At 26.6% G+C, this 25666-nt stretch overlaps 2 protein-coding genes across 5 annotated transcripts in view; one reads left to right on the plus strand and one right to left on the minus strand.

The window, feature by feature from the left end:
* The first annotated feature begins 27 nt into the window (after window positions 1–27).
* Window positions 28–5771, plus strand: LOC126895140 (DDB1- and CUL4-associated factor 6-like). 3 transcript variants are annotated; one of them, XM_050666667.1, is made up of 12 exons: window positions 28–165; window positions 352–688; window positions 1107–1376; window positions 1456–1634; window positions 1855–1984; window positions 2146–2427; window positions 2499–2606; window positions 2664–2820; window positions 3256–3420; window positions 3497–3749; window positions 3818–3923; window positions 4555–5763. In XM_050666667.1, the coding sequence occupies exons 2-12, from the start codon at window positions 601–603 to the stop codon at window positions 4710–4712; spliced, it is 1896 nt and encodes a 631-aa protein (XP_050522624.1). In that variant the 5' UTR covers window positions 28–165; window positions 352–600; the 3' UTR covers window positions 4713–5763. The 3 variants fall into 3 exon arrangements, with proteins under 3 accessions (XP_050522624.1, XP_050522625.1, XP_050522626.1); XM_050666668.1 differs by lacking the exon at window positions 28–165 and having other exon boundaries at window positions 182–688; window positions 4558–5771; XM_050666669.1 differs by lacking the exon at window positions 28–165 and having other exon boundaries at window positions 183–688; window positions 4535–4735.
* A 10969-nt stretch (window positions 5772–16740) lies between these two features.
* LOC126895145 (protein amalgam-like) overlaps window positions 16741–25666 on the minus strand; it is a 181079-nt gene continuing 172153 nt past the window's right edge. For both annotated transcript variants that reach the window (XM_050666675.1, XM_050666676.1), the window contains 4 exons: window positions 22790–22950; window positions 19916–20126; window positions 18295–18585; window positions 16741–17655 (listed from right to left, as the gene is read on the minus strand). In XM_050666675.1, coding sequence (XP_050522632.1) covers window positions 17501–17655; window positions 18295–18585; window positions 19916–20126; window positions 22790–22950 — 818 coding nt within the window. In that variant the 3' untranslated portion in view covers window positions 16741–17500. The remainder of the gene's footprint in view (window positions 17656–18294; window positions 18586–19915; window positions 20127–22789; window positions 22951–25666) is intronic.

A 25666-nucleotide genomic window follows, 5' to 3' on the forward strand; every position in this document is an offset into this window, starting at 1 on the left:
TGACCTTGATTGGCCCCAACGGCGGCCATCGGTTTCTTTCTTCCGTCAGTACAACATAACTCAGTTATGGCAGTAGTTGCAGCTGTGACAATCGTACCACAATTACTACTACCTAGTGGAAATAGTGATAGCGCGTCGGATCAGCTGTTGATAACAAGCATTAATGTAAATAACAATTAAATTTTGTATTTTTACATTATTGGTGTAGTTGACGTTTAATGAAAACACGTATAGATAGCATTTTGTATGTTGCACATGCGATGTTTTTTTTGGGCTAAGAATTTTTTCACTCACTTTTTTCTTTGTATCTCTCAGTAGTCTCCCACTTTTCAGATCATATGTTTTGTCTAGGATATTTATTTAAAGCTCTTTAGTCATGATCACCGGTGGGACTAGTCGATTGAAAAAGTGCGCATTAAGTTGGAGAAGGGCCAGCAAAGCTTGCACGTCATGTTTTCAAATGTCTGTGGTTACTTTCCACTCAGCAATTCTTCGTTACAAAGACGACGAAAATATTATTATTATTGTGTTGTAGTTAGAATATTATAACCATTTGTATCCTCAATTGCAACGTGAAATTAATTTATCATAGTTGATGTCATGCATCCCTCTAAGGGATTGTTTCGAAACGTCTTTTTTCAGCCTTACAATGATAAGGGAAATGTGAAATTGTACACAGCTGCTAAAGGTGGGTAGAGCTTGTGAAAATAATAATTATTCGTTAAATAATTAGTACTTCTTTAAATGATTTAGAATAAGTTGTATTATAGGTAATTGAAGTATGTATTAATTCTTAAAATCGACATTATTTATTACATATGAATTAGGGACAAAGGCATACTTAAGTAATTGGGGAGAGGGTTTTATATTACAAAACAAAAGTAATTATATTTGGGAGATATTAATTTTTTGTTTCAAGAGAGCTTTTAAAAATTTTCTTATATATTTTCCTTTAAAGAATAAAACCCTAATATGCCACTATATACCTGAGATTTAAAAGATAAATTTTTAAAATTTAAAAATCCTTGTTATATAAGCAAACACTAAAAAAATTTAGTTTTAATTTTTAGTTTATACAATTTATAATTTCTATATGAATTTTTTAGATAGTAAGCATTTAGTAGAAAGATTATCAGTAGAAAAAGTATTGGAAAATCACCGTGGATGCGTTAACTCATTGAATTGGAATGATTCTGGTAGTCTTTTACTATCTGCTGGTGATGACAAACGTTTAATAATTACAGATCCATTTTCTTATAAAGTGCATCTTGATTATCTGACTAATCATAGAACAAATATATTTTGTGCTAAATTTTTAGCTTCTACAAATACTAAAATTATATCTTGTGGAGGAGATGGAGCTATTTTAAATCTTGGTAATGTTCATCATAAATTTTAAGTTAGTGTATTAATTTAATTTTCAATTTCATATTATGAATTATATATTGTGTAAAGACATAGAACGACTAGAAGATACAAGTTGGAATTTTTTCACTTGTCATAAAGGTACGTGCTATGAACTAGAAACAATACCAGATGATTCATACAGTTTTATAAGTTGTGGAGAAGATGGTACAGTTAGACAGTTTGATCTCAGAAATCGAGTGAAATGTACAAAACGTCATTGTCCAGAGGTAAAGTTTATTTAATTATTGTTTGGAGTTTCTTATATAATTAGAAACAATTATAAATATTTAATTTTTTTAATTATTTTTTTTGAATAAATTGTTTGTGGTATATTAAATCAAAATTTTTCATATGTTTATTTCTACTTTTAATTCTAAAACTTCAAATTAATTTTTAAAGTTACTAAATTAAATATTTGTAAATAATTTTTTAATCAATTTTATTTAGGTTGTTTTGATGGATTGTGGCAATCCAGTTACTGCTATTGCAATAAATTCAGTTCGACCTTACCAACTTGCTGTTGCAACATCAGATAGCGTTATTAGGATAGTTGATAGGCGTAAAATAATCCAATTAGGTAATTTATTATTATTTTGTTATTGTATGTTATTTTAATATATAAATAATTCATTTGAGTTCAATGAATTTTCCATCAGAATAAGTTTGTCATAGTTTGGAAATTTAGTGAAATTATTTTTTATATATGATTAGATCAATAAAAAATGCAATATTTTACAGATGCAACTAAGAAAATTATTCCAGATTATGCTTTTACAGTTCCACATTTAAATCATCGTTCCTATCGGGTGACATCTTTGTCATTTTCACATGATGGGGAGGATGTACTAGCTAATTATTCTAATGAAGATTTATATTTATTCAGTATACATGATAATTATCCTAAAGAACCAAAGGTTGTTAATGATTATTTAATTAATTCATCAAAACCACCTCCATATAGACAACTTAGGTTGAGAGGTGATTGGACTGATACTGGTCCTTTGGCTAGACCTTCAAATGGTCAGTATAAATTTATTCATTTTAAAAGCTCATATTATATTATGTTAAAGATTAAAATTTAATATGTTTAGCCTCATCTGCTAGATCAAGGATTCAATCAACATTAATGGAGAGGATGACTGTGATGTTAATACATATGCTAAATACTCCTTCATTGCGATCAGTTATCATGCAAGATTGTTAGAAAGAGTTTAAATTTTGTTGAATTTTATTATATGTTCCATTTATGTTTTTAGGGAGACCTAGTTACTTTTTGAATCCATCTAGAATAGAAGTCAGAAATAATAGTAATGAAGTTAATGTATCATCAAATGTTCATGATGAAATTTCAGAAGAAAATAGAAATGATGATGTTCCTATGGAAATAGATACTGAATCTACTAATACTTTTAAGTAATCATAGCCATTATATTGTATTACTTTGTGATAATATAACATAAAAAATATAAAAAATTGTTTCATTAATATGACTGTTTTATAAGAATTTTTTAATAAGTATTATAGAAGTTGTTTACATTTAAAGTTTGTAAGTTTTTTGTTCTTCTTAAGTATTGAATTATTTTTTTGGAAAGACATTTAATATAAATGCTAAAAATAAAATTATATTATTAGACCTTTTAAACATTTTTATAATAGGTGTATTAAGAATATAATTTTTGGGGTTGTTAAATTAATTTCTCCCACTCAAATAATTGAATAATATAGCAAGTATAATTTTCTTATTTTATTTTTGAGGGACTATTCATCTTCTAGGGGTACTAATCCTTTTAGCTACTGTCTCTTAGTTATGCAAGTGCTTCTATTAATATACATATATACTTTTTTTAGTACATCACAAAATAGGAATCATGTTGAAGAGTCTAATTCAATCAGTAATCAAACTACTGAGAAGTTTAAGTTTTTAAAAAAAAAATATCCACAATATCCAGAATTTGATGATAATGTCCCTATTCAATGCATAAAAGCACAATACAAAGGCCATCGAAACTCTAGGTTTGTTTTTCTTTACATTTAAGTTACATAACATTATAAATAATAAATTTTTAATTGTTAAAACAATTTATTGTAGAACTATGATTAAAGAAGCTGTGTTTTGGGGCAATAATTTTGTAATGGCTGGTAGTGATTGTGGTCATGTATTTGTGTGGGATCGTTATACTTGTGAAATAGTTATGTTATTATTAGCTGATTCTCATGTAGTCAATTGTATTCAACCACATCCATCATTACCTTTATTAGCAACTTCTGGAATTGATCACAATGTGAAATTATGGAGTCCTCTTACTGAAAAAAGTTTGTTTCATAAATCTTTTGTTGATGAAGTACGTAATGTCAATATTGGTTGTTTAAAATTAATAAAAATTTAAGAATACTGTTTGTATAATTTTAGTTAGTTGAAAGAAATAAGTTAATGATGGAGGAGTTAAAGGATACTATAACAGTACCATCATCATTTATGATGAGAATGTTGGCATGTGTTAGTCATGTTAGACGCGGTGAGTATATAATTTGTTTTATTAAATATACTCTAGTCTTAAGAACCAAAGGTCTAAGAAAATTTATTTATGGTTATATCTCTTCTTCAAACCTCCACCAGTAGTACTTCTACATTACAGTGAATGCAACCAAAGTAGATTGTGAATAAATGATAATCGGAAATACTGATATTTAACAGCTAATTAAAGGGCATTGTTGTTTAGTCAGTGATTTTGTTGTGAGCAATATGTTATTAAACTATTATGTCCTAGCACACCCATATGGTAATTCAAAAAATTATCTCTATGTTTAGATTATACATAGAGATAATATGCCATAAACTTATACAAGTATTCCACTTTTATATAAAATTAATTTTGGTCTTAACGAATTATGCTGTAGAGAATATAGACTTAGCAAAAAAGACTTAATTGTATCTTAAAAATATGGCTAAAACGGGAGATTTTTAAAAAATATGTAAAAATTTTGTTGGTTTATTTTATATAGTCCTTCCATGTATAAAAAAATGTTCAATTAAAATTTAAAATAGTTGTAGTGGGGTAATTTGGCATGTAACATTTAGTATAGTATCACTCTCTCTCTGAGAATGGTCCTGATTAAAAAAAATTAGTTTTAACTAAATTGTTTCAGAAGGAGGTAGAAATATTAGTGGAAGTCTTGGCGAACTTCGGGTTTTGTTAAATCGATTACCTGAACCACAAATTTTAAGCAACCAGAGATTAGCGGAATCTAATGAAGACTTATCTAGTGATAACTCACAAGTAAATGAAAGCGAAAGTGAATTATAGAATATTTTAATTTAATTTATTATATAAATATATATAAACTGTATATTTAATATATATATAAAGTTTTAACTTAAATCAATTAACTGATTATAAAGAAAAATTGTATTGTTTTAGTCAAGTTTGTATATTGCATATATATAAATATACTTTGTATTTTTTTAAATAAGTAAAATATTACCAATTGTTGAGAGTATTTAGAAGAAAAAACACCCTGAACAATTTGTAGTAAAATTCATTACTATTAAAGATTAATATTTAATCATTGTAAAATCTTAAATTTAATACACTACACAATTGCATATTGGTACTAGCATTTCTAACCTATTAATTACTAAAAATTAGGAAATAAATAAATTTTCTGTTGCTATATTTAATAATTATTATACAATTGAAAAATAATTAAGATTAAGTCAATTTATTTATTTCTTCATAAGTGTGTTGCTGTCATAGTTGTTATTTACACTATTACTTAATAATAAGAGCATAGGTGTACTTGAATGAATGTTAAGGGAGGCTACATTAATTTTCTTCTTATTTGAAGAAAATATTTTATGAGAAATATAAATATAATTTTCGGACATTTTTTGGAGTGGGTAGGCTACCCATATAGCTCCCTTTTCAGCGTGTCAGTGAAAAGATGGAGAATGAATTAGTTACTTTATAAAAGAAAAAAATGCTTTATTATTGAAACCTACAATCTTAATGAGCGATATAAAGCACCTATTGTAATTTAACTCTTAACTAACATAACTGTTAAGAATGGTTGTTAATATAAAAATAATTTTTGTTAGTTTGAAATTTTATTTAAAGAAAAATGTATTTATATTTATTATTTTGATTTGTATTTAATTAGGAAGATTATTTTTGTATATTAGACTGGTATTTATATTTATAATAGAACAGTTGATTATTTTATACTTATTTAATGATAATAACCAAAGGACAAATTTATTGTCTCTGTTTATACGAGTATACTAAAATTAGCATTCATATTATTTATATGTGAATGATATTTTTTTACGCCTTGTTCTTTATGTGCTTATAAGTTATAATGATTAACTTATTTCTAGTTTTATAATAACTATTATAGAAAACTAACATCATTAACTTATAAGTTTTAATTATGTCACTTAATCTAATTCTCAGAAAAAATTAATTTTTTGTACACATAGAAACTTAAGTTGTGTAACTAATGTTAAAATTAGTCCACAAAATTTGAAAACTAAAAAAGATGTTTTTTTTGTACATAAGCTTATTTAAATTTATTTGCAATTAATAAATTCATAAAATGTCCAAAAACTGATTAACTATGTAAAAATTTTATAGGTATTATAACCAGTTAAATCACTTCATATTTACTATTTTCTATTAAATTTAGTTAACACATTTTCGTTATTAAAAAAATATATATATATATATTTAAATATAATAAACATTTTTTTTTATAAAACTTAGTTTTTTTTTTAATTATCAAATATGGTTCGATAACATAAAAAAATAAAATCGTAGAGAACGAGTAGATTTAAAATAATATTTTATTTCAATAATTAAATTAACAAATAATATTAAAAAATTTATGAATAAACCGTAATGTTGATCCAATTGAGTGGTGTTTTGGTGATTAAATATAATAGTAATAGTTTTTTATTACAAATCTAAAATCAGTCAGTTAAACGCTGTATAAAACAGACTGTATGTATTATATAACTGGTATATTATTATACTATTGCTGAAAAGCAACAACATTATATTATTATTACTTTGCCTAGAATTCTATATTTTTCTATTTTAGCACAATAGAATGTAATAAGTTAATTTTAAAATATTTGTTTATTAAGCAGTTTGAAATTTTATGGGAGTTTAGTGTTGAACTCAAAGTTAATGTGATATGTAAATATAATCATTTATATTATATATTGGCAAATTACTCAGATATTATGTTTTCGTTATTAACTATATATTTAATTAATTAAAACTCCTTTAATCAGCTGAATTATTTTGTTGATCATTTATGTTATATATCGTAGTCTCCAATGTAAAACCGCCTTACTCGATATTTTGAGAATTACATATTTAAAATGTTAACACATATTTTAAATGTTTTCGAAATAAAATATCTCAGTTATTTTTTGGGATAATTGAGTATAAAAGAATCTATTTCGATAGCTAACTACATTAAATAGGTGTTTTCTTCCCCCTAAACTATGTATAAAAATTGAGTTATATGGTTTTGTCATAATTTTACATCGAGTTAATAGAAGGAATATTTGTTTGGCGTATTTATTCATAGTGACGGTGTGACCTACTTGGATATTTGGCAATTGCATTGTAGTTGACAACTATTTTTGTTTAAGGTTTAATCCATCACTTTAATTTGTCATAGAAATGCTAAAAATTAATTTGGTCAGTTATAAATATATTGATTTGTAGAAAAGTTATAACGGCTTACAATGATGCAACGTGCAATTTGAGTAAGATTCGTGTTTAACACTAACCTTTATTATTCTTTTATAAGTCTTTCTTTCTAACTCATAAAATACTTTTTATAACTATAGAACCTTAGAGCCTGCTTCAACTGGCTCATCCTTAATTAAAATTTACTGTAAGTAAGCAAGGACGTATTGAAATATCTAGTGCCCCTGAACATTTGATATTTTCAGTCAACTGTTTACAGTTTAATTGAATTTTTGCTCATAATTTTTCAAACTTTGACGTAACAATAATTAAAAAAAAAGGTTTAAAAAATGTCAAAATATGTCGATTTCAAAAATCGTAATTTTTGAGGGGATTTCTCCTATTTACGGGAAACGTAAGAGATTTTTTTAATTTTTGAGGGTAATAACTTCAATCAGATACGATTTGTGATCTTTGACGTATCGTTTGAAAAATTGGTTTAGTGAGAGGTGAAAAAAGTGATGACTGATACAAAAAATAATAAATAAACTCATAGTAAAATGAAAAGCTTCGCATGGAAGCTTTAAGTGATCGTTTACACCTGAATGATGTTCCTTCTTAAATACGGGCAGTGTAAATTATAGTAACATGAGTAGTTACTAATTATTGTTATTTATGTGATAAAGGATTGAATAAATTTCTTTTGCAAACTTAATTAAAAAATTCGAGTTAGCTTGACAATTTAAATCACAACTGCTACGTGCAGACCTTAACTACACCTAACCCATAACGTCCCTACTATAGCACTGTGTAAATGAGGGCCAAGCTCTAAATCTTATAGTAGACATGCGGGTTTTTAAAAACAGGTATTTCTTCTGCCACCGACAATCCCGGGGCGGTCGTTGTGTTTTTAATGGAAGTATAGTCGGTTAAATTGGTCTACAGAACTTTACTATCACATGCTCACCATACTGAGGTAGAACCATTAGCTGCATTAGAGAAACATCCGGCCTATGAGCCATTTTCCGACCCTCCAATTATTGTACTCGTCCGAGTGGGTAATCATTTACGTACTTGTTCAGATTTACTCACCCCTAAATACAATATTTTTCCGACACTTGGAAGAGTTTACCATTTGTTATAAATATATTTAATATAAATGATTATTCAAACTTCACACTACTAAATCGTGTAATAAAAAATTGAAGTTTTTAATTTTATTTCTATTTAAATTTTGCACTTTAGTGTAGGCATTTAAGCGTATAATTAATTACTAAATTTTAAGTACAGATAATTTCAAGTTTATATTCTAAATATATAAAATGCACAATTTTCTGGATTTGTTTTTTAAATTAGTAATCCATATTCATATCAAATTTTGTTCAAACATTGCTTATCTTTTGTACCTGATATTCTTAGATATATTTATGCTCTTAAGTTAGTCGTTTAATTTTCCATATTAAATAGATCAAATATAGTGGATTATAAACATCAAATTATTAATTTGATCATAGCGCATGCCTTGATGTACAACGTGATTCTTTTAACGCTAGTCACACGATTCCTTTTAAAATAATAATTAAGATAAGAAAATTATATTTAGTATTTATTAGTTTTACATATTTATTGATTTTTCGGTTATGAGTTACTTTTATAATTTATCCATTATACCTTATAAGAATGTCAACTTAATTTTTTTTAATGGCAATATACATATTTAAATAGCTTCTAAAATAAAAAAAAATTATCTAATTAAGAAAAAAAAAGGGTCAAAAACACTTTTTGGACCCGTATTCCAAATTTATTACCATTTTTATACGTGGGCTAGAGGAGAAGTGCTGTCAAAAAATGTTTAATGATATAAATAATCATAACTTTGTCTCTCCTCAAACTATATTTTATATTATTAATGACTTCTAAAGTCCAAAAGTTGTTATAAACCCATTGTTTTCTTAATTAAATAATTTTTTATTTTATAAGCTAGTTAAATATGTATGTTATTATTTCAACAAATAAAATTGACACCTTGGTAATGTATGAGGAATGAATTAAAAAGTAGCTAATAACTGATAAAATATATGAAACTAAAAAATACCAAAAGTAATTGTCTTATCTTAATTATTCTTTTAAGAGAAATCGCGATTAAAGTTAAAAGAATCACTCTGTATAAGAGAAAATATTAGTTCTTTAATAAATATTGTTTTATTTTAACTGGTACGCCTTTATTCATTATATATATTCAATATTTAGCGTAAACTCTCTCAGTGGGTGTTAAAATTCAATTACTCATTTCGACGTCTAACGAATTTTAATTTTGCATACAACCGTTAAAGAGTTTTCACAGCAGTTCCTCTTTTCAGTTAATCTGCATATACCTCTGCTCTTTGTGCCACCTATCTTTAATGGAATATTTATAAGTATAAAACCTAAGTTTTCTAAAGCGATCCTTACAAAAATCTTTAAATAAAAATAACTATACAGCATTTCAGCGTGGTGATTTTAGTGGAAGTAGTTTATTTAAAGAATGGTCATTTACAAAATACAGATTTGTAAATATTATTATTTAGTCATATTTTATGCTCCATATGTTTTTTAACGTATTTTTTGATGAATTATTCTTAATTTACTCGAGTTCCCTTGACGGCCACAAGTTTATTTTTATTTGGTTAGGGTGATGAAAAAAATTCATTCATTCCATACTCACATTGTCCATTTGTCGTCCTTTCTACATTTTATTTGTATAGTCTGTAATATTATTATATAAGACCAATAAATAATACTTAAGCTGACAAAAAAATATAAACGAAGTTACATTATTCAGTGGTCCCCAAGGTAAAGTAGGAATCTAGGAGTTAAATTATTAAACCTTTTGATCATTGCACACAACGAAGGATCATAAAAAGATGGATTATTTTATTAATGTCCCTGAGTTTTTTAAATTCTTCTTGGTGTGTTGCACCTTATGGAAATGCTTAACAATTTTCTTATTTATACGATAGATATGTCTGATAGATATTTTAAAATTTACTTTAGTTAAACTATATTTTAATAATGGAATCAATTAAAACCATTGCATCAGAATCAACATTTACAAACTATTATGTAACAACCCATAAATTTATTTTTAAATGCAACCAAATTGTTCCATATCTTACGGACCGTTTCGTTGTGTTAACGCTTTTGTCACTATTAATAATTTCATTACTATTATTTTTACACAAAACAGTTTTGATATTAATATATATAATAATTTGTATAATACGGAAATGTTACAATATAACACTCGACAAAAATTATGATTGCGTTGTGTACAAAAAAATCACAACATCAATACTTTAATTTAGTTCATACACGTTAAAGTATTAATTTTGACTACACAGTGCGCCGTGCAAATAAAAACGCTTAAATTTTAAGTAGCTTAGTTCATTAAAATAAAAATCATTGTTTGATCAATATATCTTTAAGAGTGGTTTGTTATCTTATAAAACTAAGTAGAGTTTTAAGACGGCCGGAAGATACAATTATAATTTGTTTATCTCAAAGTTTTACTGAAACGGCAAAAAGTGAAAGAGCCATAGAAATAATACTATAAAACGTGAAGTTAAACTAAATGAATTCAACTATTTATTTTGTTAAATATTATATTAAACGATTAAAAACAAGTCTTAATTTTATTCATTCTAAAAAAAAATATTGATCGTTTTTATAAGAACTAAGTATAGTTAATTTTTTATTTTAACATTCAAATTTTTACTACTGAACTATTAAACAGCATAAAATATTTTTGTTGCCACGTTTATACAAACACTTAATTAATCTCATTATCATACATTATATTTATAAATTACATATATTTGTTATTTAAAATGAAATAACATTGTATATTTGATGAGCGTATTTCATGCTAAATTAGTTTTATTTTCGACTATTTCTATGAAGTAACGTTTTGTGAACACCGGAAGAATTAAACGCCTTCCTAATAAAATGAAAGAACGGGACTATTATTTTAAGTAGATTTTCGTGTTTCAATGATCCTGGGTCAAGAAAACAACAATAATAATTATTTCTCTGATTATTTTTGCCGCCTAGAAACACCCTCATTTGTGGTCTACACCTATAATTTTACTCAAACCCTACATCTTTTACTTCGCTTATCTTGGAATGGGTGTACTGGTTTCCCCTCCGTGATCCTCGGTCCTCCCTACGAGAAAAATACACCGATTAATGTTTCCGATTAGCTTTCACGTGCAGCTACAATCAGCGTTAACCAAATTTTTATTAAGTTATTATTCAGTTTGGCCACACTGAACAAAAACGCCATAATCACGCGATCACAATGAAAATTAAACCAACAGTTGCATAATTACTAGTCATCATTGTTATACAAAAAAAAAATAAATATTTTTTATAGGCGATTTAATAAAACACAAACAAAAAAAGAAAAGATTTTTAAATTTAAAAACGTATAGGAAGTATTACTAACACTAATTTTAAGCTATTCCAATAATCAAACAATTTCGTGTGTTTATTTGGTGCTGATCAGATTTTGAATGGTTAATAATTAAACCAGTTACACAATTCAAATAAAAATATTTGTGAAATGTTTTCTGTGTGCATGATATAATTTTGTATTTCATTTCTTTTTATTGTACACCTTTGAACATTTTTTAAGATGTTGGTAGTTTGCTTGCGGCACACAATCATTACAGTCAAAGTATTACAATATCTTTCTAAAGATATTGTAAAGTACAACAATATCTTTCTACTTGTATATCTGTCTGTTACGTAATAACAGTAATTTATTTTTACTATCGGTAATTAGACTCCCCCAATTGTTCTTCGGAAGGATAATGTTAGAATTTCCTTTGATCTAAGTCATCTAAAGCTTCTCAAGTGCATTACTTTTGATCTTTTTGTATTATATACATAACGAGTAAAAATAGATCTTGACACTGGTTGTCTTATAGTTTCAACTATGATCATTTCGAAATAAGTTTGTTTTGTTGAAATGATAAATACAAAAAAAGACACTTTATTTTAGAGTTTCTTGGGAGGTATGGAACAGTGTTTATTTTTCATTAACAGTTAATACATTTATTTCGGATTAATGAAGAAATATTTTCGGACATAATCGGATATCGATATCAATTTCAATTTTGAAACTATGAATAAGCATAGTGAAATATTGGGCCATGTCTCTTAAAAAAATAGAAAGCTTCGCCGGACGATTTTCATTATCTATATTCAGTTCGATTTGCTGGTTAACTTCTGAATCACTCGTTTTCATAATAACTTATTCCTGATATATGTTAACAGAAATTTGTAGACGTTCATACATATATTATGTAGCAGCATTAAGATTTCCATTCGTCTTACTTGAATTAATAAGAAAATAGATGTCTAATATCGACATAGGTGTGCTACATAATGATTAGTGCTTGAACTTGAACCAGCGGCCAAGACCATTTGAATATTTTTTTGCGTCTGATAAGTTTTGGTGGTTAACGTCCGTATCTTTCGAGTTAGAATGGTTACAATGATGACCATCAGAATTACATATATATGTGGAAGTTTGTCTACATCAGTTATATCTGTCATTTACAGATTACAATATCAATTTTAATATACAGGGTGATTTTTTTACCCACTCAACTACTTGCAGAATAATAATAATTTAAACATTTTTTTTTTTTATTATTTTTAGTTACACATTATTCTTGAATTTTTAACTATGTAATACTTTTTAAGTTCATCCCTTATGCCTTGGAGGGGGGTCAACTTTGTTTTTTTAAATGGTAACACATATTTTTAATTTAATAAAATGTTTGAGTTTTTAATTTAATAGTAAATGGCATTTGAATTTTTAATATAACTTTATTCGCTTATTAGATATAAACATTTAAAGTTTCAAAATTTTGAGTTAATATACATGTATAATACATATGGGATTGTAAATACAGGTAGTTAGTTGGATTTTTATAACATCGATATTAGCAGGTACACAGCATTGTTATTATCAATTGTAGTAAGGCACATTGTTATGAGTTTATAAATACACTAACTGACAATACAGAAAGTATATCTATTGATAATCATAATTGATAATAAACAATCCGTGACTGAGACAGCAATGTCATAAAAATCCAATTAGCTACCTGTATTTACAATCCCATGTGTATTATACATGTATATTAACTCAAAATTTTGAAACTTTAAATGTTTATATCTAATAAGCTAATAAAGTTATATTAAAAATTCAAATGCCATTTACTATTAAATTAAAAACTCAAACATTTTATTAAATTAAAAATATGTGTTACCATTTAAAAAAACAAAGTTGACCCCCCTCCAAGGCATAAGGGATGAACTTAAAAAGTATTACATAGTTAAAAATTCAAGAATAATGTGTAACTAAAAATAATAAAAAAAAAAAATGTTTAAATTATTATTATTCTGCAAGTAATTGAGTGGGTTATGATAAAAAAATCACCCTGTATAGATTGTATAGTTTTGCAGAAGCGTATAAAAGATTTTAAAATTATTTCCAGAGATAATATTATATTTAAATTTTTCAGAAAGGGCAAAATAAAATGAACAATTATATTCTGTTTAATTAATAACTAATTTCTCGAAAAACCATTTTTTTAGTTAAAATAATAAAACTTTTCTGGATTAAAATTACTTTTGAAGTCTTAACTCTTAAGCCATTTCTTTCCATTTTATTCTTCTTAGAAATGCTCACCTCGACTAAAATCAATAAATATTTTTACTCAATATCCATTTTCTGGAAGAATACTTTGATTCACTATGTAATAAGTAGCGTAGTATTCAGGTATTAATAAATATTATAAATTTTTTGACAAAAAGTAGTTAACTGTATAAATAATCTGAGAAAAATATGGGAATATTTTAGGTTATGCAAAAACTGTTTACTGTAAAAATTTGACTAAAATAATTGACACATTCAGATAAACAAGCTGATATCTAACTAAAATTGAATTATTTTTTTCATTTCATTAAATACAAATATAATTTATTCTACAGTTATTTAGATTCTTCTTGGACATTTGATGATTTTTAGTAAAATTTTGTTATTAATATATTGATTATTAATATATAATTGTTATTAAATCAAGTTTCATTTCTTTTTAATGTAAAGAAAATTCGTTATTTAGAGTAAAAAAATTTTTTAGTTTACACAAATTTAAAATATATAGGTTTAAACTTAATAACTTTTACATTATTAAATTAATAACAAAAATTAGTTTTGCAATTTTAATAATGATATTTTTACAAAACTTTTTGATGTTTACATTTTAATGAATTTACATCAAAATTTCTTTTATAAAATATATTATTATTTTTATAATTATAATTAGATTTAATTATTATAATGTTTTCTATTTTTTATAATTTAAATTATGATTATTTATATAACTTTTTTTAAAATAAATAAATTTTGTAAAAAAAAAAATCTTTCTATTGTAATTATATTAAGTTGGTGGTTACTAAAATAAAAAAAAATATTACATTTCTTTTATTTCATTCACTGCAATAACAAATGTTGTAGTGTAATAACTAAAAATAAAGTTTATCGGGGCGGTATTAACAGTAAAGAATGATAATAGCATCATTCGTAATGACATAATAAATACGAGTTCTTTGATTTCTAGTTATTTCCTCATTAGTGTAGCTAGTGAGTTATAACTATTTTTACCTGATATTCATTCACTGGAATGGCGATGATAGAATCTCGCCTGGTGATTTATTCGAAGCATTTGTTTAGGTGAAGTGTGTTAATAAGAAGATAATTATATCTGAATAATAGAAGCGTATTTATTTCTAAGTAAAATGTTGATAATCTTAACACATGTACATTTTTAGACTAAGTTAGAGAAGTTAAGCTAAAAGCCAGAAAACATACGAAGAATACACTGATAAAGAGTGTAAGAGAAAAACTAAGGTGATAACTTGATAGATAAAAAAAAGTGAATTTCTGGAAAGTATTAATTTCAAATTACGTTCCGTTCCATTTTATTAAAAATTTGTAGAATTATAATTTTCTAACAGGGGTTCATAAGATACATAAGAGTTTGCATAACTAATATTTGAGTCCGGTACTGCTATTTTGTGACCAGTATCAACATATAGTACCAGGAATGTATAAGGACTAATGTACTCGATTAATATTTACAGGTATCTCGAGAAAGTTCTCAACGTCTCGCTAGCGACACATTTTAAAATGTTCATCATAGATAAATTTTTTCGTTTTTATTCACGTCCATTGCGACAATAAATTAATTTCTTAACCATTTACACTTCGAGACGTTAGCCCAATCACATAACAGACTACAGTATACATAATTCAAATTATAGTCTATATTCTAGACTCTACAATAGTCTGTGTGGCCACAATAATTTAATAACATGTTAACCTATCGATTGTTCTCATGAGTTGCTGGTACTAAAATTTAAAATTTAATTTTAATCTCTGTACAGCCAAATATTTGGACAACTTGCGTTACACAATTATTTTATTGGTCATGCTTGTCGGAACAACTTTTTAAATTATACGTTAAAATTAATTCAATACTAAACTGGTTTAGGGTAATCTTCATTGACGGTGTGCAGGAGAGTTGCACAAAAAAATGTTTAGGTCCTTCTCTAAATTATATTATAAATAGGTGATTATTTTTATATGTTTCAATTTCTAACCTCTCTCCTTCAACTAGCATACTCGACTATGACAACACATTAGTTAATTAGATTTATTTGAATTATTTCCTTACTGTCCTCCAAATATTAATTCTGGTTCTGTAAACTACAAACATTTAAAAATTATAATTTTGAAATTAATTGAGTCAATGTAATATTTATGTTTTTTTTTCTTGGTCAAAGAAATAATGATGACAAATCTTCGATTGTATAATATTTGCTATTATATCATAATATTTTATTAATACTTTCAAAAATCGCAGCTTATAAATTTCAAGTTAAAACCAGAAAACCTATTTCTTTAAAATATTATTGAAAATTTTTAATAATTTTGTGAACGCAATAATTATTTTTAAATTGAATCTTACATTTGTTTTATAGTACCATTAGTTATTATTTGCGAAGAGGCTTTTGACGGAGAATAGTTGTTATGAAAGTTGATGTAAAATGTATTACTACAATTTTACTTGCGATAATATGCAAGAATTGCGAATGGCATATCGTAAAAAAGGCCACTATTAATAGAAAAAGAAATATATTTTTTTATATTAGTAGTGGTTTCTTTGAACAAAAATTGTATAATAAAATCATTACACGATTGGCGTGAAACTTTTTTCTCAGAGAAACTCTATTTTCTTTCCAAAGAGCAATAATTGAATTTAAAGAATTCAACTGGTTTATTATTTTTTATGGAATTTTGTTGTTATTATTATTAATTTTTCACCTAAATTAAAATGTTTTTTTATTTATTTTATATTTATTGAGTATATTTAATTAGAACAAAGCGCATAACTTTAATATATCAAACTATCTATAATATTATGTAAATGATCATAGTTGTTAATTTCTACTACATATAACAATTATTTATGGTCGATCGATAACCAAGTCGAAAGTAATAGTTAAAATGAACAATTAGAGATGTTACAATTGATTTAGAGACTTTATATCGTGTTCCATTATTATAATATATTTATATATACATGCACAGTATGATAAAAATAGAAACAAAGATATGTCCAAGGGAGGTATCAATGCCATGTATAATTGGGGTTGCAACATATGCGTTAAAAACTTAAACAGTACCGTGAAACGATTACTATTAGAATTTATTTTATATACAAAACACTGTTATTACATTTACCAACATAACGGTTGGAAGCGATGTACAGTAAAAATGATAATTTATTTATATAACTATTACACTATAAAATAATAAAACATAAACGATTGGTTCAAAAACATAACAACAATCATAATACTTGAAGTTTTTGTATCCTTATATACATGAAATTATAACATTTTGAAAAATCATGGCTACATGTAATATTTTACAATTCATATTGATTGGTATTAAATATTGTTTCATTCGTGAAACTTAAGCAGCGAGTAGGAATTTCAAGATGTATTATATTCATTTATTATTATTATTAATATTTATTATTTACATTATAAGTTTACACAAATATTTGCTGATATTTACATACAACTTGTAATTAAAAAATAAATAAACAATTGATTTAAAAAATGAGTTTCTTTTGTATTAATGCTTATTTTAATTTTAGATGTATACAATTTTGAACTAATCTAACCTTCCGCTCCACTCAGTTCTTTAACGTAACCCAGAAAATGAAGTTTCATCTTTGTCAGATCTTTTAAATCTTTGATTGAAATGCCGTTCATCTAGACGGCTTCGCTGCACTTGTCGGTACGTATACATCAGTAACTAATAAAACTTGAATAGAATGACACACAAACAATAAAAATATGGGGAGTAGTCGAGTCACCGCACTGTTGCTGCTATTCCCGTGTTGCATAGCGGCTGGATGTTCACCTGAATTGAGTACATTTCATGTTTAAATAATTTATTCAATGAAAAATTGTTTAAAAGTAATTATTGTGCACTCAATAAATTTTACAAAATAATAATAACAAAGTCGGATACATTATTTATGTATACATTTATTTTTAATAAAATCTCTAGATTAGTATAGTTTTTTGATAGATTTCGATTACTATAATGTTGATTCCTCATTATTAATAATAATGATTAGTTTTACATCCTTCTGTTTTCCGGACTTTTCATGCTACAAAGGGTGGGTTGTGTAATAACTTGAGTTTAACAGATATTATAAAATCTGTGTAACAAGTTAAATAGTTGGAAAAATCACGGATTGTATTAAGTTTTATGTGATTAAATTTATAAGAATTTGATTCTTCATTTTTCGTGCATTTATGTTAAAAATATAATTATTTGTTCTAAAAAAATAAGTTTTATTTTATATCGAAATAACTATGTTACTGGTAGAATGGGATGGAAATGCCAAGGGTAGAAAGACTTAACGTTTTGCGTTTTAAATATTTTTTTATAATATTTTGCTGTTCGGAATGAGGTAGTGTTTTTTAGAATGGTTAAATCAATAAATTCTTAACGCTAATTTTGGTCTAGGCTAATTTTTTAAGTGGAGTTTACCATTAAGAACGTGTACGGTAACGCTTGCTGAATCAGACGCTGACGGGGCACACGTGTAGTTTCCAGAGTCAGGTGGCTGGGCCTTTGATATGAGTAATCGACTAGTTCGAGTTTGTTTCTCCGTCACCACACTGATACCTCCGCGACCTGAATAATTGATCACGTCTTTGCCACGGTACCAATAGATAAAACTAGGAGGGTCTGGTGTTTCCAACACCACACAAGTTAGATTAATATCACTACCACTTCGAATATGCATTTCTGTATTGCCAATGATTTTGGCTTTAGATACTGAAAAATAAACATTTAATACGCAATTAATAGTTGGTTAACTTTTATTAAAAATATGATATAAACAATATAATGTATGAACTTTATACATTTTGAAATTGCAAACATATTTCATTAAATGGTTATATAAAAAACGACGTAGAAAAAATTTACCTAAGAATCTTTTGACAACTTTTATTTAATCCAACTCTGAGTTGGCCCAAATATTTTTTAAAAATAGTTTTCTTATTAATTTTAAAAATCCATAAACGTAAAAGTTTACAGAAATTTATTTACATGTGTACTATAAACTTTTCTTTAGAATAATAAAAACATGATGCATATAATATACGCTGTTATATGAATTATTTAAAAATTATTTTTTAGAGACTTGTATTCGATATGAAACTGATAATAAAATTGTATACGTTTCTACGGAATTATTTTAGTTTTTCCTGGTAAAATTAAAAAAAAAAAATGTTTTCGTTAAAAGTTTTTTATTATTTTATATTTAGATAAAATTATTTCATAACCTGAAAAGTTACAAGTTTTAGAGTTTGACCTAGAAAAAATTAAATATATTCAATTAATATGCTAAGCCATTTAAAAGTATCAGGGATAATAGTATGTAATATACAAGGCGATTAACTTATTATGAACCATAACTATTGACATATTTATAATTAGGCGAGAGGAAGAGTAAGCACCCACTCTTTACCATCAGTAATTTTCTTAATTAGACTATTTATTAAATAAGCTAGTTAATTAGGGGTGTTGTCATTTGAAAAATTTAAGTTGACGCCTTTATGAGATATAAGGGTAAACATAAAAAAAAATTAATGATTGAGAAATTCGGAGAAATTTATAAGAAAAGTGCTAAAAAATAGCTATTATAAAATTTCGGAAAAGAAATAAAAAGTACAACTCTTTTCTTACCATTTATAAATAATAAAAATATGCTTTGAATACAGTCTCTGAAGAATTGTTTTTTAAACAGAATTATTATTGGATCAAAAGTTATAAGCTTTGTCAGTGATAGCTGACACGTAAAAAAATATCAAAATTTGATTTTAATATACAAAAAAATATACACATTCCGCAAAATTTAGTCGACTCTTAGTACACTACATAAAAAAATAGTATAATTGAAAACATTTCAATTTTGTGATGACGTTTGAAGTGTCTCTATATTTAAGAAAAACACGGGGAAATAGAGGGATTCTTTTTTAATATAGAATAGATTGTTTTTCATATGTGCTTAGCTAAAATGCTTATGTTTATTGTTTGCTCACGTACTAGATCAGTTTTGCTTATGTAGTAAAAATGTGTCTAACGGCAAGTGTGTACTTACCGACCACGTTTAGACGAAACGACTGGCTGATTTTCGGCTCGGTGCTCACTTGACACTCGTAAGTTCCCGAGTCTTTGATTTGCGGTGACGTGATCCTTAAAGACCATTCGTCTGACCCATCAGAATGTAGCGATTGGAAACGTTGGTCGTTGGTATATGTTAAGATGCCGACCGTCAATATGTGCAGGTCACGTTTTCTGATCCAAGACACCTGCAGGGAAAATAATACGAAAATAAAAGACGACGCACTTTTTGTAATGTAGAGTCATCATGAGGTGCGACAGCAATATAAGAACTCCAACGAAATCACAGGGCAATTCGAAAGCGTCTCTGTCGATGCAGTTAAAAGATTACACGGACCAACACTCTGATGGAATAGCAAATGTTCACTTGGAAAGCAAACAAGGAAAAAACGCATTTATTCGGTACGTGTGTACTTCACGGGAAACCTTTGAAAATCCGTTTAGGGATTCAACACGAGTTACAATATTATTAATCGAATTAATTTTCTCTACGTGTAACTGAAAAAAATAAAACTAGCGAAAAAACTAAACGGCGTTTTAACTTTTTTTTTTTGGTGTTCTCTTTGTTCTCCAGAAAAGAAAAAGTTAATGAAAATTACCAATATTTGTATTTTCTAATTGAAGTATTGAAATGAAATCAGCAGAAAATTGAATTAAATTCATTTCTTCAAAGTACCTCTAAAACCGAGTTATTAAAAGTTAGTTTTACATCGATACAATATTATTGTTCGCAAATATCTAAACTCGATTGTTTTTGGTCATTTAAAATTACTCAATTTCAGTTATCCGTAAGTGTTAATTATAGAAATATGTAATTTAAGTTGTAGTTTTACTCAAAAAAACAGTTTAATAAAACAAAAATGTTAAATTCACTTAACATAATGGAAAAATGTATATAAGTATATAACTAACATTGAAGAATGATTCTTCGTAGTTTTATACAAGTACTGATTTTATTTCATTTTAATGGAATCTATTTTTAACCTAATCAAATAAAGAAATTTAATCTCTTTAAAATTAAAAATATATTTAAAATATTAAATTAAAACTAAAAAATATTTAATTGAAATGATACATAAATTACTAAAAAAAAAAAAATCGCGGAAACATATTTTGGCAACAATTTTACCACAATCAACAATAAACACATCATACTGATACCCCGACCAAAAAAAAAAACACTCTTATATACCTCTAGTGACCTTATCTCTAAGCGATGTTATCATCTAGTCGATTGTCACATTATTTTATTTTATAATTTTTTAAAAAATCTCACTTAATTGTTTTCACTCATACTTTTTTCTCTTCGTACACGTATCTTTGGTAATTTTGAGATTCTCATCAACTTTTCATAGACAATTTTTAAAATAACAAGTGAAATCCCTTACGTGGAACTAATTTTTAATGCATATTTTCTATACTAATCATGATGTCCATTTATTTACATGAAAATTAATCCGGCGTCAATATTGTTGAAACATGGTTACCCATTAAAACAATCGTATTAAACTTAGTGCATAATGTAAAGTAGGCATAGAGTTTGGTATGATAAAAGGACGTGTGAAACAATAGATTATTATTTAAGCTTTATAGTTTTCAATTTTGAAGGAGGCTTAATACATCCAAAAACAAGATATTTTGTCAATCTTCATTTATTTGCTTACACCAACATTTATTATACAACATGATACTCTATGCACATATCTCCATAGAAGCTTATTTATTTAAAAATAATAAACGTTAATACTTTTTGCGTATCCTTTGACAATACAATAACAATAAAACCGATTAATGTTTGTTCGTGAGATTATAACTATTTTTGTACAGTTATTGTAAGCTTCTTATTTGAAAAAACACAGTTACGAAAATATGTGTAATTTTTGTTGAAAACTTTTTAGAACAAAAGAAAGTCTAGAAAAATTTGGTGTCATATGGAATTTTTCTCGTAAATAAACTATAAAATATATTTCAACTATAGTTAATTTGTTTTCGTGGATTTATCTTTAAATAAAACTTTGATCCTGGGATTTATATTTTTGCTAAGTTATATTTTCAAAAAATAGGTTTATGTATTTCAGTGAAACTGTGGTGTAATCGAATACGAATAAATTGACGTTAAACCTAGAGTTGATCATTATAGAAATATTATTGGATTCAGTGTATTATAAAACGTATACATACATTAGCTATTTATTATTTATCTCCTGCAATATTGAACCATTCCACAGAAAGAGAAAGAAAAATTATTACTACAAGTGTTTAAGCCGTCGTTTATACTCCTGTTGTTTATACGAGTTTTTGTTTTGTAATGTAGATTATTAGTGAAAATAACTCAAGATAGTATTAACAAGTCGGCGGCATTATTTGCTATAAATGGTACGTTAAGCTTACAATGACTGTGATAATGATGGTTGGAAACAAGTGCTTTCATAATGATATGACCTGTTTTTCACGATAATAGCCGTTTTTGTTTTCATTGGATTTTCGTGGTTGCCAAATAGAAAGGAAAACGCACTTTATTAAGACAAAAAAATATCATAAAACTCAAAAGCCAATGTTATTATTTCTTGGGCCTTTCAGTAGCGGCCAATGCGTTTAATGGAAATGTGCGTTGGTTCCTTTCAACAGTTTTGGTAACTGTTACTGTTCCAATCAATTTGCGTCGGTCAGACGCGGACAAAGTTCGTCGACTTAACTTGTTGGGATATCGTTTCAGTTACGATACATTACATGAACTCAAATACATTCAGTATATTAGACTTGCTATTACACTCACACACATATATAACACTGACCTTTTCTCTCAAGTCCCGATTCTGTACTCTGTTAAATTTCTATAGGCTAAACTTACTGATCGGTCGCCAAGATTTCGCACTTTGCAATGTAAGTACGTCGTTTGTCCTACGGTCGCAGTCACGTCACGGTTGGTGCCATTGTCGAAGTAGGGCTGTGAGTATGGTTGCTCCCAGTAGTTAAGATTACCACTTTGGGAAGGCGAGTCAATAGAACTTTCTGTAAGAAAAAAAAGAAAGATCAATATTGATAGAAAAAAAAAAAACATATATATGTAATTATTCTCTACGAAAAATTCTTTTAAAAATATGACCGACTAAAGTGTAATTATAAAGTATTAAGAACGGCCTAAAACAAATTACATTTTTTTATACTTAAAATGTACTTTAAACCGATTACTTAATCAATAAACTCATTATATAATCAATTATTAATGACTTGATAGTTAGTAACAACCATTAGTCACTATTGGATATAAAGATTTTTTTCATCAATATCACATAAATAATATACAACTATTAATATTTTTTTTAATAAAGAGATCAAGTATTGAAATCTGATTGGCGAGTTTTAATATAAGTTTTTAGAGTCTGATAACTTAATTTCCATATAAATCGAATATCTAGTTAAAATATCCTAATAATTTTTTTATAACACTTTGATTTAAAAACACAAATAGTGTTTAATACATTCATTTGAATACAAACATTTTTGTTTGAGTAAAATTTACTTTATTGCTGTAGATTTTTAATAAAATAATATATTAGATAAATGTTTTTATTTGACTGATTTATGTTAATATTGCATGATTTAAACGCCATGTAACCTTATTTTTTTAGTACTACAGTTATAACGTTATTTCATAAAGTAAGCTATCATATGATAGAAATTTAATATTGTTCCCCCCCCCCCAAAAATCATTATTATAGTTTAACACAATTTGTATAGTTTTTATAGATATTTAATGACAAAATAATGAATAAAATAGATGTTTCTAATCTAAATAATAATTATAATAGTCTAAACTTGATTTTTTAGAAAAAATTTATAAGAAATTAAAAACTTTAAATCAATGTAAAATAAAAGTTTTAAGCCAAAAGGCATCATTTCCATGCAGTCCAAACTTTTATTTGTTTGTGAGAATAAGGTAAATTATTCTGACGATTTACTGGTTTAAATGATTCAATTAATTTATATGCAATTTGTGATCACTGCAAAATGTGTACCAAAGCGACTAATGCTTTATGAGCAACCGATTTTAATTATTAATCATAAATTCCATTGTACGTGCCTTTATTACTAAGACAGTTAACGCGACTACTATACAAATGAGTAGCGAGATTTTTTTAGGGTCTGCATTAGTTGGTTTTCAATGTAACTAAGTAATAATTAAAATTTTTTAAGCATTTATAATATTGGGAAAAAAATGTATTTAATTAAAAACAGTTTTGTACATTTTTTATAAATTATTATTTTTCTGAAAAGGTGCTCGAGTAAAGTTTTTAATTTTTTTTTGTCAATAATTAATATTGCTATTAAACACCACAATATACATTGTTAATACTATGCACGTCAATTCCAAAATATTGACTATATCTCTTTCAAGCAGTATGCAATTTAATAATGGTTTGATAGCTTCATTTGACTGTGAAACCCGTTCAAGAGGAAAACAAATAGCCTTTCGTTACACGCCCTAGAAGTTATTTAGAACTGCTTAAGCGAAACGATGAGATGAGATCTAAAGAATATCCTGATTGGTTAGAAAACACTAGACATTTTTCTTTAATTGTATAATTAGAAATTATTAATTAAATTTTATTAATAATTCAACAATTAAATTATTTTTACAATGGCAGTAGTGGTGGTTTCATTAGAAGAGTGACATACTAAACGTTTATTGCTCAATAATATTTCCTTGTAAGTGCCGTCCACACTCCTTCGTTGTTTAGGAAATCTCTTAAAATTGTGTATGAAACTTGTCTGCGGACGCAGCGTATCTCAAGTGTAACTATTGTTTTTGGCTATTGTTTTTGGAGACATTGTATGTAACAGTTTGAAATCGTCGTTAACTTGGGTCATTGTTTAACATCAACGTGCGCGTATTTATTTTATAATAACAACAACATCCAACGAGGAGCAGTACACACTCCCGTTATTATTAAATTATTAAATACCACAATTAGCCAGCCGCTGCTGTTTTCGGCGAAACTTGACCTTTTGTGCAACGTCGGTGATTTACATTCAAGTGTATAAATTGGTCGGTAAACTTTTGGCACCGACCAAATTTTATTTCAATATCTTGTGCGGTAACTGCGCTCGCTTCGTCTCGACAACGGCCATAAAACACACGAGTCCGCCGAGTCAATACGGAATTTCAACTTCCAATACAGTGTAATGCCTTAAGAGTTTAAGGGTAAAACTAAAACTCCCACTACGCATCGCTCATTTGCAGTTTCACTATTCCGTACCTGTACTTTGTACTGCATTTCCCAATACTTTCACATGGCTGAGGTGAATAATACACCATCAATTTTATTAGGATAATTCATTAAACTATAAATGGAACCCGACTTATTTGTAAAAGGTAAACGATAAAACTTCCTGCTTAGACGTTGCACTAAGCGCCTTTTCAAAATATGTATGATTTATTTAATAAACTAATGACTCATAACTTTTTCAATACATGTATAAATACTTATTTACAGTCGAACAAACATTCGCGAGAATTAGCCAAAAACTTTTAATAAAGTTAATTATTTGAATATTTAGGTAAAGAAGGAATCGAGTAAAAATACCAATTGAAATAAAAATTAATTAATATTTTATTTTATCGTTCTCGAATTTAATCTAAAAGTATTTCTTATTGAAGTTGAATTTAAGTTTTTATAAGAAATACTTAATTAAAAAACATTATTATAAATATGAATTCCCGAGT

This window comes from Daktulosphaira vitifoliae, unplaced genomic scaffold (genome assembly GCF_025091365.1).
Source record: "Daktulosphaira vitifoliae isolate Bord-2020 unplaced genomic scaffold, ASM2509136v1 Scaffold_1, whole genome shotgun sequence".
In the NCBI taxonomy this organism is placed as follows: domain Eukaryota; kingdom Metazoa; phylum Arthropoda; class Insecta; order Hemiptera; family Phylloxeridae; genus Daktulosphaira; species Daktulosphaira vitifoliae.